Source organism: Coregonus clupeaformis, chromosome 40 (genome assembly GCF_020615455.1).
Source record: "Coregonus clupeaformis isolate EN_2021a chromosome 40, ASM2061545v1, whole genome shotgun sequence".
Taxonomy (NCBI): Eukaryota; Metazoa; Chordata; class Actinopteri; order Salmoniformes; family Salmonidae; genus Coregonus; species Coregonus clupeaformis.
In genome coordinates, this window is record NC_059231.1 from 35004215 (window position 1) to 35018932 (window position 14718).

A 14718-nucleotide genomic window follows, 5' to 3' on the forward strand; every position below is an offset into this window, starting at 1 on the left:
TCTTCCAATGAACTGTGGTGAGGTCAAAATAATGAAACTGTTTACCAAATCTATTCATTTTAAAATGTTGATTACTTCTACCTGCCATTATCATTCACCTGATGAGACAAGACATTCTTTTTTATTTTGCTAATGTGTTATGGAGGTCCCTATGTCACCGGTTTGCCTGGGCGGGGGTCCCTGGGCAAGAAAAGTTTGAAAACCCCCGGGTTAAACGATAAGAGATATGTCAGCAACTAAAGCCAAGCAAATAGGATAGAGGCAAATATATGATATGGAGTTGAAATTCAAAGACGAAAGACAGTAGGAAAGTAGTAGCTAAAATAATCATAAGGGTCTGCTGGGTTGAATATAAAGGTATACATTGAATGTATGAAACAAACTTAGCAGAACAGACCAGTATAGAGAAAGCTCATCCTCAGAAGAACCTACAGTGGGGAAAAAAAGTATTTAGTCAGCCACCAATTGTGCATGTTCTCCCACTTAAAAAGATGAGAGAGGCCTGTAATTTTCATCATAGGTACATGTCAACTATGACAGACAAATTGAGAAAAAAAAATCCAGAACATCACATTGTAGGATTTTTTATGAATTTATTTGCAAATTATGGTGGAAAATAAGTATTTGGTCACCTACAAACAAGCAAGATTTCTGGCTCTCACAGACCTGTAACTTCTTCTTTAAGAGGCTCCTCTGTCCTCCACTCGTTACCTGTATTAATGGCACCTGTTTGAACTTGTTATCAGTATAAAAGACACCTGTCCACAACCTCAAACAGTCACACTGCAAACTCCACTATGGCCAAGACCAAAGAGCTGTCAAAGGACACCAGAAACAAAATTGTAGACCTGCACCAGGCTGGGAAGACTGAATCTGCAATAGGTAAGCAGCTTGGTTTGAAGAAATCAACTGTGGGAGCAATTATTAGGAAATGGAAGACATACAAGACCACTGATAATCTCCCTCGATCTGGGGCTCCACGCAAGATCTCACCCCGTGGGGTCAAAATGATCACAAGAACGGTGAGCAAAAATCCCAGAACCACACGGGGGGACCTAGTGAATGACCTGCAGAGAGCTGGGACCAAAGTAACAAAGCCTACCATCAGTAACACACTACGCCGCCAGGGAATCAAATCCTGCAGTGCCAGACGTGTCCCCCTGCTTAAGCCAGTACATGTCCAGGCCTGTCTGAAGTTTGCTAGAGTGCATTTGGATGATCCAGAAGAGGATTGGGAGAATGTCATATGGTCAGATGAAACCAAAATATAACTTTTTGGTAAAAACTCAACTCGTCGTGTTTGGAGGACAAAGAATGCTGAGTTGCATCCAAAGAACACCATACCTACTGTGAAGCATGGGGGTGGAAACATCATGCTTTGGGGCTGTTTTTCTGCAAAGGGACCAGGACGACTGATCCGTGTAAAGGAAAGAATGAATGGGGCCATGTATCGTGAGATTTTGAGTGAAAACCTCCTTCCATCAGCAAGGGCATTGAAGATGAAACGTGGCTGGGTCTTTCAGCATGACAATGATCCCAAACACACCGCCCGGGCAACGAAGGAGTGGCTTCGTAAGAAGCATTTCAAGGTCCTGGAGTGGCCTAGCCAGTCTCCAGATCTCAACCCCCATAGAAAATCTTTGGAGGGAGTTGAAAGTCCGTGTTGCCCAGCGACAGCCCCAAAACATCACTGCTCTAGAGGAGATCTGCATGGAGGAATGGGCCAAAATACCAGCAACAGTGTGTGAAAACCTTGTGAAGACTTACAGAAAACGTTTGACCTGTGTCATTGCCAACAAAGGGTATATAACAAAGTATTGAGAAACTTTTGTTATTGACCAAATACTTATTTTCCACCATAATTTGCAAATAAATTCATAAAAAATCCTACAATGTGATTTTCTGGATTTTTTTTCCTCATTTTGTCTGTCATAGTTGACGTGTACCTATGATGAAAATTACAGGCCTCTCTCATCTTTTTAAGTGGGAGAACTTGCACAATTGGTGGCTGACTAAATACTTTTTTTCCCCACTGTATGTCTTGCAATCCCCAGGCAAAGTGGGAGTCATTTCTAATTGGAAGTCCAGCTCCTCACTCCCATAACCTAAGGTCAAGGACACAGCCAGACACACTCACTTAGGTGCAGAGGAACCTCTAGGCCACGATCCATCCTCATTCTTCTGCTCTATTACCAGGACCTGCATGGATATCAGAAATAGAAACATAATACACATATAAATATATGGAAACATAACAATACGTCCAACCGGTCTCCCAACCGCAGACCACGTCACGTGTATGGCGTTGTGTGGGCGAGCGATTTGCTGATGTCAACGTTGTGAACAGAGTACTCCATGGTGGCGGTGGGGTTATGGTATGGGCAGAAATACATTATGGACAACAAACTCAATAGCATTTTATCGATGGCAATTTGAATGCACAGAAATACCGTGACGAGATCCTGAGGCCCATTGTGAGGTCCATTTCTTTTAAGTTATTTGTGACCAAAAGATGCATATCTGTATTCCCAGTCATATGAAATCCATAGATTAGGGCCTAATTAATTAATTTAAATTAACTGATTTCCTCATATGAACTGTAACTCAGTAAAATCTTTGAAATTGTTGCATGTTGCGTTTATATTTTTGTTCAGTATATGTACAAAACCATAAAGCTGAAATTTGAGCTGGTTAATGGACAAACCTGTGACAATTAATACTAGGATTTACATCTGACCACTGACGTACACTATTATTACGGTCCTTGACTTTTCCCCAAGCATGTGACCTCACCTGACCAGGAAAAACTCCAGAACCTACTTATAGACTAATCCTTTTTTTTTTTTTTTTGTCGCATGCGCCGAATACAACATGTGTAGACCTTACCGTGAAATGCTTACTTAGAAGCCATTAACCAACAACGCAGTTTTAAGAAAAAATTTACTAAGTCGAGGTAATTTGTACATGTAGGTAGGGGGAAAGTGACTATGCATAGATAAACAGCAAGTAGCAGCAGTGGGTGGCCATTTGATAATTTGTTTAGCAGTCTTATGGCTTGGGGGTAGAAGCTTTTTAGGAGCCTTTTGGACCTAGACTTGGAACTCCGGTACCGCTTGCCATGTGGTAGCAGAGAGAACATTCTATGACTTGGGTGACTGGAGTATTTGACAATTTTAGGGCCTTCCTTTTAGTATATACACTACCGTTCAAACGTTTGGGGGTCACTTAGAAATGTCCTTGTTTTCTAAAGAAAAGCAATTTTTTCATCCATTAAATAACATCAAATTGATCAGAAATACAGTGTTGTCATTGTTAATGTTGTAAATGGCTATTGTAGCTGGAAATGGCTGATTCTTTATGGAATATCTACATCGGCGTACAGAGGCCCATTATCAGCAACCATCAGTCCTGTGTTCCAATGGCAGGTTGTGTTTGCTAATCCAAGATTATAATAATAATAATAATAATAATAATAATAATAATAATAATATGCCATTTAGCAGACGCTTTTATCCAAAGTGACTTACAGTCATGCGTGCATACATTTGTGTATGGGTGGTCCCGGGGATCGAATCCACTACCTTGGCGTTACAAGCGCCGTGCTCTACCAGCTGAGCTACAGAGGACCACATGACATGAGAGAAATGGAGAGACAAACTTATCATTTGAAAAGGCTAATTGATCATTAGAAAATCATTTTGCAATTATGTTAGCACAGCTGAAAACTGTTGTGCTGATTAAATAAGCAATAAAACTGGCCTTCTTGAGACTAGTTGAGTATCTGGAGCATCAGCAATTGTGGGTTCGACTACAGGCTAAAAATGGCTAGAAACAAATAACTTTCTTCTGAAACTCGTCAGTCTATTCTTGTTCTGAGAAATGAAGGCTATTCCATGTGAGAAATTGCCAAGAAACTGAAGATCTCGTACAACACTGTGTACTACTCCCTTCACAGAACAGCGCAAACTGGCTCTAATCAGAATAGAAAGAGGAGTGGGAGGCCCCGGTGCACAACTGAGGAAGAGGACAAATACATTAGTGTCTAGTTTGAGAAACAGATGCCTCACAGGTCCTCAACTGGCAGTTTCATTAAATAGTACCCGCAAAACACCAGTCTCAACGTCAACAGTGAAGAGGCGACTCCGGGATGCTGACCTTCTAGGCAGAGTTGCAAAGAAAAAGCCATATCTCAGACTGGCCAATAAAAAGAAAAGATTAAGATGGGCTAAAGAACACAGACACTGGACAGAGGAAGATTGGAAAAAAGTGTTATGGACAGACAAATCGAAGTTTGAGGTGTTCGGATCACAAAGAAGAACATTTGTGAGACGCAGACTAAATTAAATGACGCTGGAGGAGTGCTTGATGCCATCTGTCATGGTGGGGGCAATGTGATGGTCTGGGGGTGCTTTGGTCGTGGTAAAGTGGGAGATTTGTACAGGGTAAAAGGGATCTTGAAGAAGGAAGGCTATCACTCCATTTTGCAATGCCATGCCATACCCTGTGGATGGCGCTTGATTGGAGCCAATTTCCTCCTACAACAGGACAATGACCCAAAGCACAGCTCCAATCTATGCAAGAAATATTTAGGGAAGAAGCAGTCAGCTGGTATTCTGTCTATAATGGAGTGGCCAGCACAGTCACCGGATCTCAACCATATTGAGCTGTTGTGGGAGCAGCTTGACCGTATGGTACGTAAGAAGTGGACATCAAGCCAATCCAACTTGTGGGAGGTGCTTCAGGAAGCATGGGGTGAAATCTCTTCAGATTACCCCAACAAATTGACAACTAGAATGCCAAAAGGTCTGCAAGGCTGTAATTGCTGCAAATGGAGGATTATTTGATGAAAGCAAAGTTTGAAGGACACAATTATTATTTCAATTAAAAATCATTATTTCTAACCTTGTCAATGACTACATTCCCTATTCATTTTGCTATATTTCCTATTCAAACTAATTTCATGTATGTTTTCATGGAAAACAAGGAAATGTCTAAGTGACCCCAAACTTTTGAACGGTAGTGTAGGTCCTGGATGGCAGGAAGCTTAGCCAAAGTGATGTACTGGGCTGTACACACTACCCTCTGTAGCGTCTTACGGTCGGATGCTGAGCAGTTGCCATACCAGGGGGTGATGCAACTGGTCAGGATGCTTTCGAGGGTGTAGCTGTATAACTTTTTGATGATATGGGGACCAATGCCAAATCTATTCAGTCTCCTGATGGGGAAAGGATTTGTTGTGCCCTCTTCACGACTTTCTTGGTGTGTTTGGACCATGATTAGTTTGTTGGTGATGTGGACAAAGGAACTTGAAACTATCTACCCACTCCACTACAGCCCCGTTGATGTGAACGGGGGCATTTTCGGCCCTCCTGCCAGGTCTCTGACCTCCTCCCTATAGGCTGTCTCATCGTTGTCGGTGATCAGGCCTAGCACCGTTGTGTCTTCAGCAAACTTAACGATGGTGTTGGAGTCGTGCTTGGCCACACAGTCGTGGGTGAACAGGGAGTACTGGAGGGGACTAAGCACGGACCTCTGAAGGGCCCCCGTGTTGAGGATCAGCGTGGCAGATGTGTTGTTGCCTACCCTTACCAACTGGGTGCAGCCTGTCAAGATGTCCAGGATCCAGTTGCAGAGGGAGGTGTTTAGTCCCAGGGTCCTTAGCTTAGAGATGAGCTTTGTGGGCACTATGGTGTTCAACGCTGAACAGTAGTCAATGAACAGCATTCTCACATACAGTGGGGAAAAAAAGTATTTAGTCAGCCACCAATTGTGCAAGTTCTCCCACTTAAAAAGATGAGAGAGGCCTGTAATTTTCATCATAGGTACACGTCAACTATGACAGACAAAATGAGATTTTTTTTCTCCAGAAAATCACATTGTAGGATTTTTAATGAATTTATTTGCAAATTATGGTGGAAAATAAGTATTTGGTCAATAACAAAAGTTTCTCAATACTTTGTTATAAACCCTTTGTTGGCAATGGCACAGGTCAAACATTTTCTGTAAGTCTTCACAAGGTTTTCACACACTGTTGCTGGTATTTTTGCCCATTCCTCCATGCAGATCTCCTCTAGAGCAGTGATGTTTTGGGGCTGTCGCTGGGCAACACAGACTTTCAACTCCCTCCAAAGATTTTCTATGGGGTTGAGATCTGGAGACTGGCTAGGCCACTCCAGGACCTTGAAATGCTTCTTACGAAGCCACTCCTTCATTGCCCGGGCGGTGTGTTTGGGATCATTGTCATGCTGAAAGACCCAGCCACGTTTCATCTTCAATGCCCTTGCTGATGGAAGGAGGTTTTCACTCAAAATCTCACGATACATGGCCCCATTCATTCATCCTTTACACGGATCAGTCGTCCTGGTCCCTTTGCAGAAAAACAGCCCCAAAGCATGATGTTTCCACCCCCATGCTTCACAGTAGGTATGGTGTTCTTTGGATGCAACTCAGCATGCTTTGTCCTCCAAACACGACGAGTTGAGTTTTTACCAACAAGTTCTATTTTGGTTTCATCTGACCATATGACATTCTCCCAATCCTCTTCTGGATCATCCAAATGCACTCTAGCAAACTTCAGACGGGCCTGGACATGTACTGGCTTAAGCAGGGGGACACGTCTCGCACTGCAGGATTTGAGTCCCTGGCGGCGTAGTGTGTTACTGATGGTAGGCTTTGTTACTTTGGTCCCAGCTCTCTGCAGGTCATTCACTAGGTCCCCCCGTGTGGTTCTGGGATTTTTGCTCACCGTTCTTGTGATCATTTTGACCCCACGGGGTGAGATCTTGCGTGGAGCCCCAGATCGAGGGGAGATTATCAGTGGTCTTGTATGTCTTCCATTTCCTAATAATTGCTCCCACAGTTGATTTCTTAAAACCAAGCTGCTTACCTATTGCAGATTCAGTCTTCCCAGCCTGGTGCAGGTCTACAATTTTGTTTCTGGTGTCCTTTGACAGCTCTTTGGTCTTGGCCATAGTGAAGTTTGGAGTGTGACTGTTTGTGGTTGTGGACAGGTGTCTTTTATACTGATAACAAGTTCAAACAGGTGCCATTAATACAGGTAACGAGTGGAGGACAGAGGAGCCTCTTAAAGAAGAAGTTACAGGTCTGTGAGAGCCAGAAATCTTGCTTATTTGTAGGTGACCAAATACTTATTTTCCACCATAATTTGCAAATAAATTCATTAAAAATCCTACAATGTGATTTTCTGGAATTTTTTTTCTCAATTTGTCTGTCATAGTTGACGTGTACCTATGATGAAAATTACAGGCCTCTCTCATCTTTTTAAGTGGGAGAACTTGCACAATTGGTGGCTGACTAAATACTTTTTTTCCCCCACTGTAGGTGTTCCTTTTGTCCAAGTGGGAAAGGGCTGTGTGGAGTGCGATTGATATTGCATTATCTCTGGATCTGTTGGGGATGTATGCAAATTGGAGTGGGTCTAGGGTTTCCGGGATAATGGTGTTGATGTGTGCCATGACCAGTCTTTCAAAGCACTTCATGGCTACGGATGTGAGTGCTACGGGGCGGTAGTCATTTAGGCAGGTTACCTTCCCTTTCTTGGGCACAGGGACTATGGTGGTCTGCTTAAAACATGTAGGTAAGTATTACAGACTCGGTCAGGGAGAGCTTGAAAATGTCAGTGAAGACACTTGCCAGTTGGTCCGCGCATGCTCCGAGTACACGTCCTGATAATCCGTCTGAATGTTGACCTGTTTAAAGGTCTTGCTCACATCGGCTACGGAGAGCGTGGTCACACAGTTGTCCGGAACAGCTGGTGCTCTCATGAATGCTTCAGTGTTGCTTGCCTCGAAGGCATTTAGCCCATCTGGTAGGCTCGTGTCACTGGACTGCTCGCGGCTGATTTTCCTTTTGTAGTCCGTAATAGTTTGCAAGTCCTGCCACATCCCACGAGCCGGTGTAGTAGGAGTCAATCTTAGTCCTGTATTGAAGCTTTGCCTGTTTGATGGTTCGTCTGAGGGATATGTATGCACGGTCACTGTGGGGTCGATGTCATCGATGCATTTATTGATGAAGCCAGTGACTGAGGTGGTATACTCCTCAACGCCATTGGATGAATCCCGGAACATATTCCAGTCTGTGCTAGAAAAACTGTCCTGTAGCGTAGCATCCGCGTCATCTGACCACTTCCGTATTGAGCGAGTCACTGGTACTTCCTGCTTTAGTTTTTCCTTGTAAGCAGGAATCAGGAGGATATAATTATGGTCAGATTTGCCAAATGGAGGGCGAGGGAGAGCTTTGTACGCATCTCCGTGTGTGGAGTAAAGGTGGTCTAGAGTTTTTTTTCCTCTGGTTGCACGTGACATTCTGGTAGAAAGTAGGTCAAACAGATTTAAGTTTGCCTGCTTTAAAGTCCCCGGCCACTAGGAGTACCGCTTCTGGATGAGCATTTTCTTGTTTGCTTATGGCCTTATACAGCTCGTTGAGTGCAGTCTTAGTACCAGCGTCTGTTTGTGGTGGTAAATAGACGGCTACAAAAAATATAGATGAAAACTCTTGATAGATAGTGTGGTCTACAGCTTATCATGAGGAACTCTACCTCAGGCGAGCAATACCTCGAGACTACCTTAATATTAGACATCATGCACCAGCTGTTATTGACAAATAGACACACACCCCCACCCCTCGTCTTACCAGACGTAGCTGTTCTGTCCTGCCGATGCACGGAAAATCCAGCTAACTGTATGAGTCATGAAACATAAGATATTACAGTTTTTAATGTCCCGTTGGTAGGATAGTCTCGAATGGAGCTCATCCAGTTTATTCTCCAGTGATTGCACGTTGGCTAATAGAACGGATGGTAGAGGCGGGTTACCCACTCGTCGACGAATTCTCACAATGCACCCTAATCTCCGCCCCCTGTATTTCCTTATTTTCTTAATGTCAATGACAGGGATTTGGGCCTTGTCTGGGAGCAACATTATATCCTTTGTGTCAGACTCATTAAAGAAAACATCTTTGTCCAGTTCGAGGTGAGTAATCACTGTTCTGACATCCAGAAGCTCTTTTCGGTCATAAGAGACGGTAGCATCAACATTATGTACAAAATAAGTGACAAACAATATGAAAAAACACAAAATAGCACAATTGGTTCGGAGCCCGTAAAACAGCAGCCATACCCTCCGGCGCCATTCCTAGTAACAAGAGAATAGAGAGTTTCCTTGTCAGTTTGCATGGTCTGGAATAATCTAGGCCCTATATAACTGGTGCAATGACAGGACAGGAAGTAGAAACATTAATGTATAAATAGCCTGGTATCCGAGGGTTATTTTATACCTGTCCTTGGTAGAGTCCTGCGTCCTGTATAGTGTTGTCCGGTTTGTTCAGAGGCTCGAACGTGTTGCTCATGTACTTGTTCCACAACCTGGTCTCTTTCTCGTCTGGGATGCTGAACAGTTTACGCATCTCCTTCTCAATGGTGTCTGCATCACAGGAGGTTATAGGACAAAGATAACAAATAAGCAACATGCCACATACATTGACTGTACAAAACATTAGGAACACCATAATATTGAGCTGCACCACCTTTTTGCCCTCAGAACAGCTTCAATTTGTCGACGCATGGAATCTACAAGGTGTCGAAAGTGTTCTACAGGGATGCTGGCCCATGTTGCCTACAATGCTTCCCACAGTTGTGTCATGTTGGCTGGATGTCCTTTGGGTGGTGGACCATTCTTGATACACATAGGAAACTGTTGAGCATGAAAAACCCAGCAGCATTTGACACAAACCGGTGCACCTGGCACCTACTACCATACCCCGTTCAAAGGCACTTAAATATTTTGTCTTGCCCATTCACCCTCAAATGGTACATATACACAATCCGTGTCTCAATTGTCTCGAGGCTTAAAAATCCTTCTTTAACCGGTCTCCTCCCCTTCATCTACACTGATTGAAGTGGATTTAACAGTTGACATCAATAAAGGATCATTGCTTTCATCTGGATTCACCTGGTCAGTCTGTCATGGAAAGAGCAGGTGTTGCTAATGTTTTGTACACTCAGTGTAGGTGACAAACTGACAAAACTACACGCATGCACCTGCATACTTAGAGCAGAGAATAATTGAGTGTATAAATCTCTCATGCTCTGATAAATTGGCAGCATTTACATTACATTTACGTCATTTAGCAGACGCTCTTATCCAGAGCGACTTACAGTTAGTGCATACATTATTATTTTCATACTGGCCCCCCGTGGGAATCGAACCCACAACCCTGGCGTTGCAAACGCCATGCTCTATCAACTGAGCTACCTCCCTGCCTGCCATTCCCTCCCCTACCCTGGACGACGCTGGGCCAATTGTGCGCCGCCCCATTGGTCTCCCGGTTGCGGCCGGCTACAGCAGAGCCTGGATTCGAACCAGGATCTCGGGAGGCCGCAGTGGTCTAAGAATGCAGCAGATTAATGAATGACTTTATAGTAACACACTCCCTGCCCATGTAATTGTTGATTACTTGTGTGTGCTTTAGGGAGCAGAGTTTTGGCAGTTCTTGTGGGAGCACATCATTTTGCTGTAGCCAAAAGCAAATTCAGTTTACATAAGAGGTTGACAAACACTTTGAGAGTTATCAATGACCTTCCCCTGTGATTTCACTGTTTAAATTGACCATTAAAAGGCTCGGCAATGCATTCAATTTGCATAAACTGAACAAAAGATGTTAGTATTATCAGTGAAATAACTAAGAGCAATGATGCACTATATAATCAACAAGTCAAATTAAGAACTACAGAACATGTCAGGTTATAAATACACAATCCTAATGTCAGGTAGAAAATGAGTGGAATTGATCCACAAAGAGGAAAAAGGAGAGCTTCTGTGCATTTCAAAACAAATATATTAGTAATTCATTCTGTGTCAGGTAGAAGAGAGGTTATCCTGTACAATCACTATGACTGGTGGTTAATGGATGGGAATGATTTATTCATTCATTCTCTGGCTGGGAGAAGAGGCCAGTTGCTACATTTGTCAGGTTTAACTGTACAATGAATATAATGGTTATACCAATGGTACTCTATAGCTCAGTTGGTAGAGCATGGTGTTTGGTAGAGCATGGGTTTGACGCCCAGGACTAGGCCTACCCATACGTGCACGCATGACTATAAGTCCCTACAGATAAAAGCGCAGGCTGAAGGGCATACTATTATATTATAATGGCAGGTAGAAAACAGGTGGAAATTACCCATGAGGAAAAGAGACAAATTTCTTCAAAATAAAGATATAATCTGCTCCATTCATTCTGTCAGGGAGAAGAAAAGTGTCTGCCTACCTATCGTGTCTGCTTTGCTGAAGCGTCTGGTGACCACGTTGTCCATGTTGCGGTCTTCACACAGCTTCAGCTCTGTGAGGTACACCTCCACCTTGCAGTGCTTCACAAACATACCCTGTTCTACCACCTGTAGAAATATGGCAATAAAGAGTGTCTTATATCATGGCACATTGCACAAGAGGAAATAAACTAAATTATTAACAAATGTTTGTTTTGCAAATTAAACACTTGACAATGTTAAAGTTGTCTTACATGACAGATGGCATGAGAAGAAAATAGGCATCACTCTGTTACAATTTTAGCAATTAAACTCATTACATTTTGTTCAAAGCGTTTGTCATACATGATGGCATATGCATTGCTAATTAAACTCATCATGACATTGTTCCAATACGGGCAAGATTTGCATGGCTGATTGATCACAAGTATGAACTTCCTAAAACGCTTCAACAGTGAACAGAGAAGCATTCACAAATTCCACCAAGAAAACAAGAACTAAAGAACACAGCATATGGCATTAGAATAATCAAGCACATTATTTGGGACAAATCAACAACAAGCTAAGAATTTGGCTACACAGTTAATAGGGCTATCTATACACTGAAAGCACTTTAAGTGTATAAACTATAGGCTACACTTTCTAACTCCCTTGACAGGAGCGAGTCACAAAGACTCTTAATATAGCCCCAGAGCGTAGAGACAGCTGAAGGGTCCATTCCTATTCATTTCACACAGCCCCTCCGCTGGTGGCTGGCCCCACACCACAGGGTACAGACCTTCCCCAGCCCATGAGATCAGCTGTAGGCATGGGTCAGATTCACCCACCACCAGACACCACCCACTGCCATCCTTATACAATTAATGCCCAGCCATGTGTTCAACACAAAGCAGAGAAAAGGCAAGTTGCAAGTTCTCACAGTAACAAACTCTGACATAACAGAAATGTCACAAAGTTCTTTAACAGCTATGTTAAGAACCAACGAGAACATATCTACCCCGCCCCCTCCCTTTCTGCTTAGGCTAGGCCATCTCTCCCTCTATCTTAAAAAGCCTCTCTCTCTCGGTTTGACCTCAGCCAGCATTCCTCCACTTCAAAAAACAAGGACACTCAAGAATCACTCCCCGGGTGATAGCCTCAACGTAGAGAACCCGAGTGGAACCGCAAGAGGAGAACCCAGAAAATCAATTCCAACACAGTCTGAAAACACGGTACAAGAACCCCCAAAAGTGAAATAGAAAGAAAAGAAAACCTCCTGCATGTTGTGTCTCGTAGCTCGCTCCATGTAGCGGTGTTTCAGTCATCCAGACCACTATCTGAAAATAGAAACGGCCAGGGCCACTCGATACCCCCCACAACATACATGGCAAAAAGGGGAGGATCGATGGGGGGAGAAAAAGAAAGCAGTGCAGCAGCCATGATGCCATGACTGGCTAGATTTGAAAATGCAGAAAGCTATGTCTGGGCTCACGGAAGTACAGTAGGCCCGGCTGGCAGTTAGCGGTTAGAAATAGCCCTACGTTAGCAGAACCCCTTTGCCGGTGTTTCCAGGAACACAATCCTTTTGTGAGTTACTGGCTTATACTGGAGTCAGTTGTCAGAGTTAAACCCAAAGCACACTGTATAAAAAAGCAACTACATAATATCAATGTAGTCTACTTCCACTTTATAAAATCTGATCTTCTGAGGACAATATTGCATCAGTAAGCATCTGTGATCGGTCCACTTTACATTTTAAAAACTAATCAAGTCCTTATACAGCATGCTACTTTCAGTCCATGTATTACAAATAATAGCTAGCATATTTGGAATACCGGTAGCTAAATTGTATCAAATCGCATGACCAGTCCAGCTGTGTTTCTCTTGAAGAAGACATAGTGAGAGAGGCATAGCCTAAACATTGAGATAACTTATGCTTGAGATTCAGTTACTAGCTGGGTAGGCCTTAATATCGATATAGAAATCAACGTTATCCTGGTATCCTTTTTCACAATCATCCCAATCTGACCTGTGTTGAAGTGTATTGATCAATCCAACCCTATAGAACACATCCAACATTTTGACACAGTGAAACTTCTCAATTACTCCTCTCACACCACAATAAGCTCTTCAGCTACGAGTAGGCTATCAACAAACAGGCTTAACGGCAACCATTGACATGTAATTGTGTACTGATATGATCTTATCTCATACTATTCACCACTTCACATAAAGTACCTGAGCTTTGACTGAGCTTCTCTTTCATCTGATGACCTCTGTAGCACTGACGCTATGTGCACTGTACACAACCAGCTCTTATACCCATACAGTAGCTGAACATTATTTTATTTGACCATTTAAAAACAACAAGATATTGGACCACACCAGCCATAATTAGCCACTAATAATGTCACCCATCCTTACCTTGCGTGAGACAGGCTCTTGTCCCTCCATCAGTGCATACCAGCTCACTAGCTTATTCCAGCCTTCTGTTGGAACCAGGATGTAGTCCAGCTCATCAATGAGGTGCTCCTTGATGGCCAGAACATCCCCATCTACTCACAACAGAGAGCGAGAGAGAGAACAGGGTCATGTTCATTAGGCAACAAACAGAAGAAAATGGACTGACACGGAAGGACTACCTGAACCTGGCCAATAACAAACATTCATTTTTGCTTGTTTGTTTGTCATAATGAATATGACCCAGGTTTAGTGGTGAAAGAGGGTTTATTTAAGGGAAACATTACAGGACTATGTATGGGTAGGGTTATAATGGAGTCATTCACTAGGTTTCTGGTGGTGGCCTACTCATAATGGCAGTTTCTCATACAATAACACACAAAGCAACAGAGAGATTTCTATAGAACGGAGGTAAGCTACCCTTGACCATTTTCATTGATGTTTACAGAGTCAATTATATACCTACTTTTTCTGTCATAGTTAGCCTATAGAAATTGCAAGTATAACTGCCTTTAGTTTGATATATTAGGTAAGATACATCATGTTGTTCACTCTAAACATCCTGTACTGCGCAAAACAGTGGTGGGTTCATCCAGACACACTGGGGATGAGTAAAAGAGCATGTTATGAAGTGAGTAAAAGAGCACATTATGAAGTCACCATTTTCACTAATCTCTCCAGAGATTGACAATAAATATTGCTTCAAAGAGGTCTGATTGTGGTGCATCTTACCACTTGTAAGGAGCCCCGAGTTGTCCACTGGTCCAGGGTAGACATTCTGGTCTCCCATCTGATATTTGTCCCAGCTGTCAAAGCCCACATATTTCTTCCACTGTTTGAACCAGTGGCTGTCCACTAGGTACCTATGCAGAAAGAGCGAGAGAGAGCACTGATTATTTAGATCTGAGATCACGCTAGACTAGATCTAATTTGTGGTAACAGATGGTATCTGATAAGTAAAAAAATAACACAAAAAAAATAACAAAACGTGTGAA

General features: G+C 42.9%; 1 protein-coding gene across 7 annotated transcripts in view; it reads right to left on the reverse strand.

Annotated features, from left to right (window-relative positions):
• The window catches only part of LOC121554823 (ubiquitin carboxyl-terminal hydrolase 15-like), a 44191-nt gene that overhangs the window by 28592 nt on the left and 881 nt on the right, over window positions 1–14718 (reverse strand). For 4 of the 7 annotated variants that reach the window (XM_045212133.1, XM_045212132.1, XM_045212135.1 and 1 more), the window contains exons 2-6: window positions 14456–14586; window positions 13688–13818; window positions 11287–11413; window positions 9295–9440; window positions 2138–2211 (exon numbers count right to left, since the gene is read on the reverse strand). In XM_045212133.1, coding sequence (XP_045068068.1) covers window positions 2138–2211; window positions 9295–9440; window positions 11287–11413; window positions 13688–13818; window positions 14456–14586 — 609 coding nt within the window. Of the gene's footprint in view, window positions 1–2137; window positions 2212–9294; window positions 9441–11286; window positions 11414–12536; window positions 12826–13687; window positions 13819–14455; window positions 14587–14718 lie in introns of those variants that run through there. The other 3 variants (XM_045212134.1, XM_041868509.2, XM_045212136.1) reach the window with 2 other exon arrangements.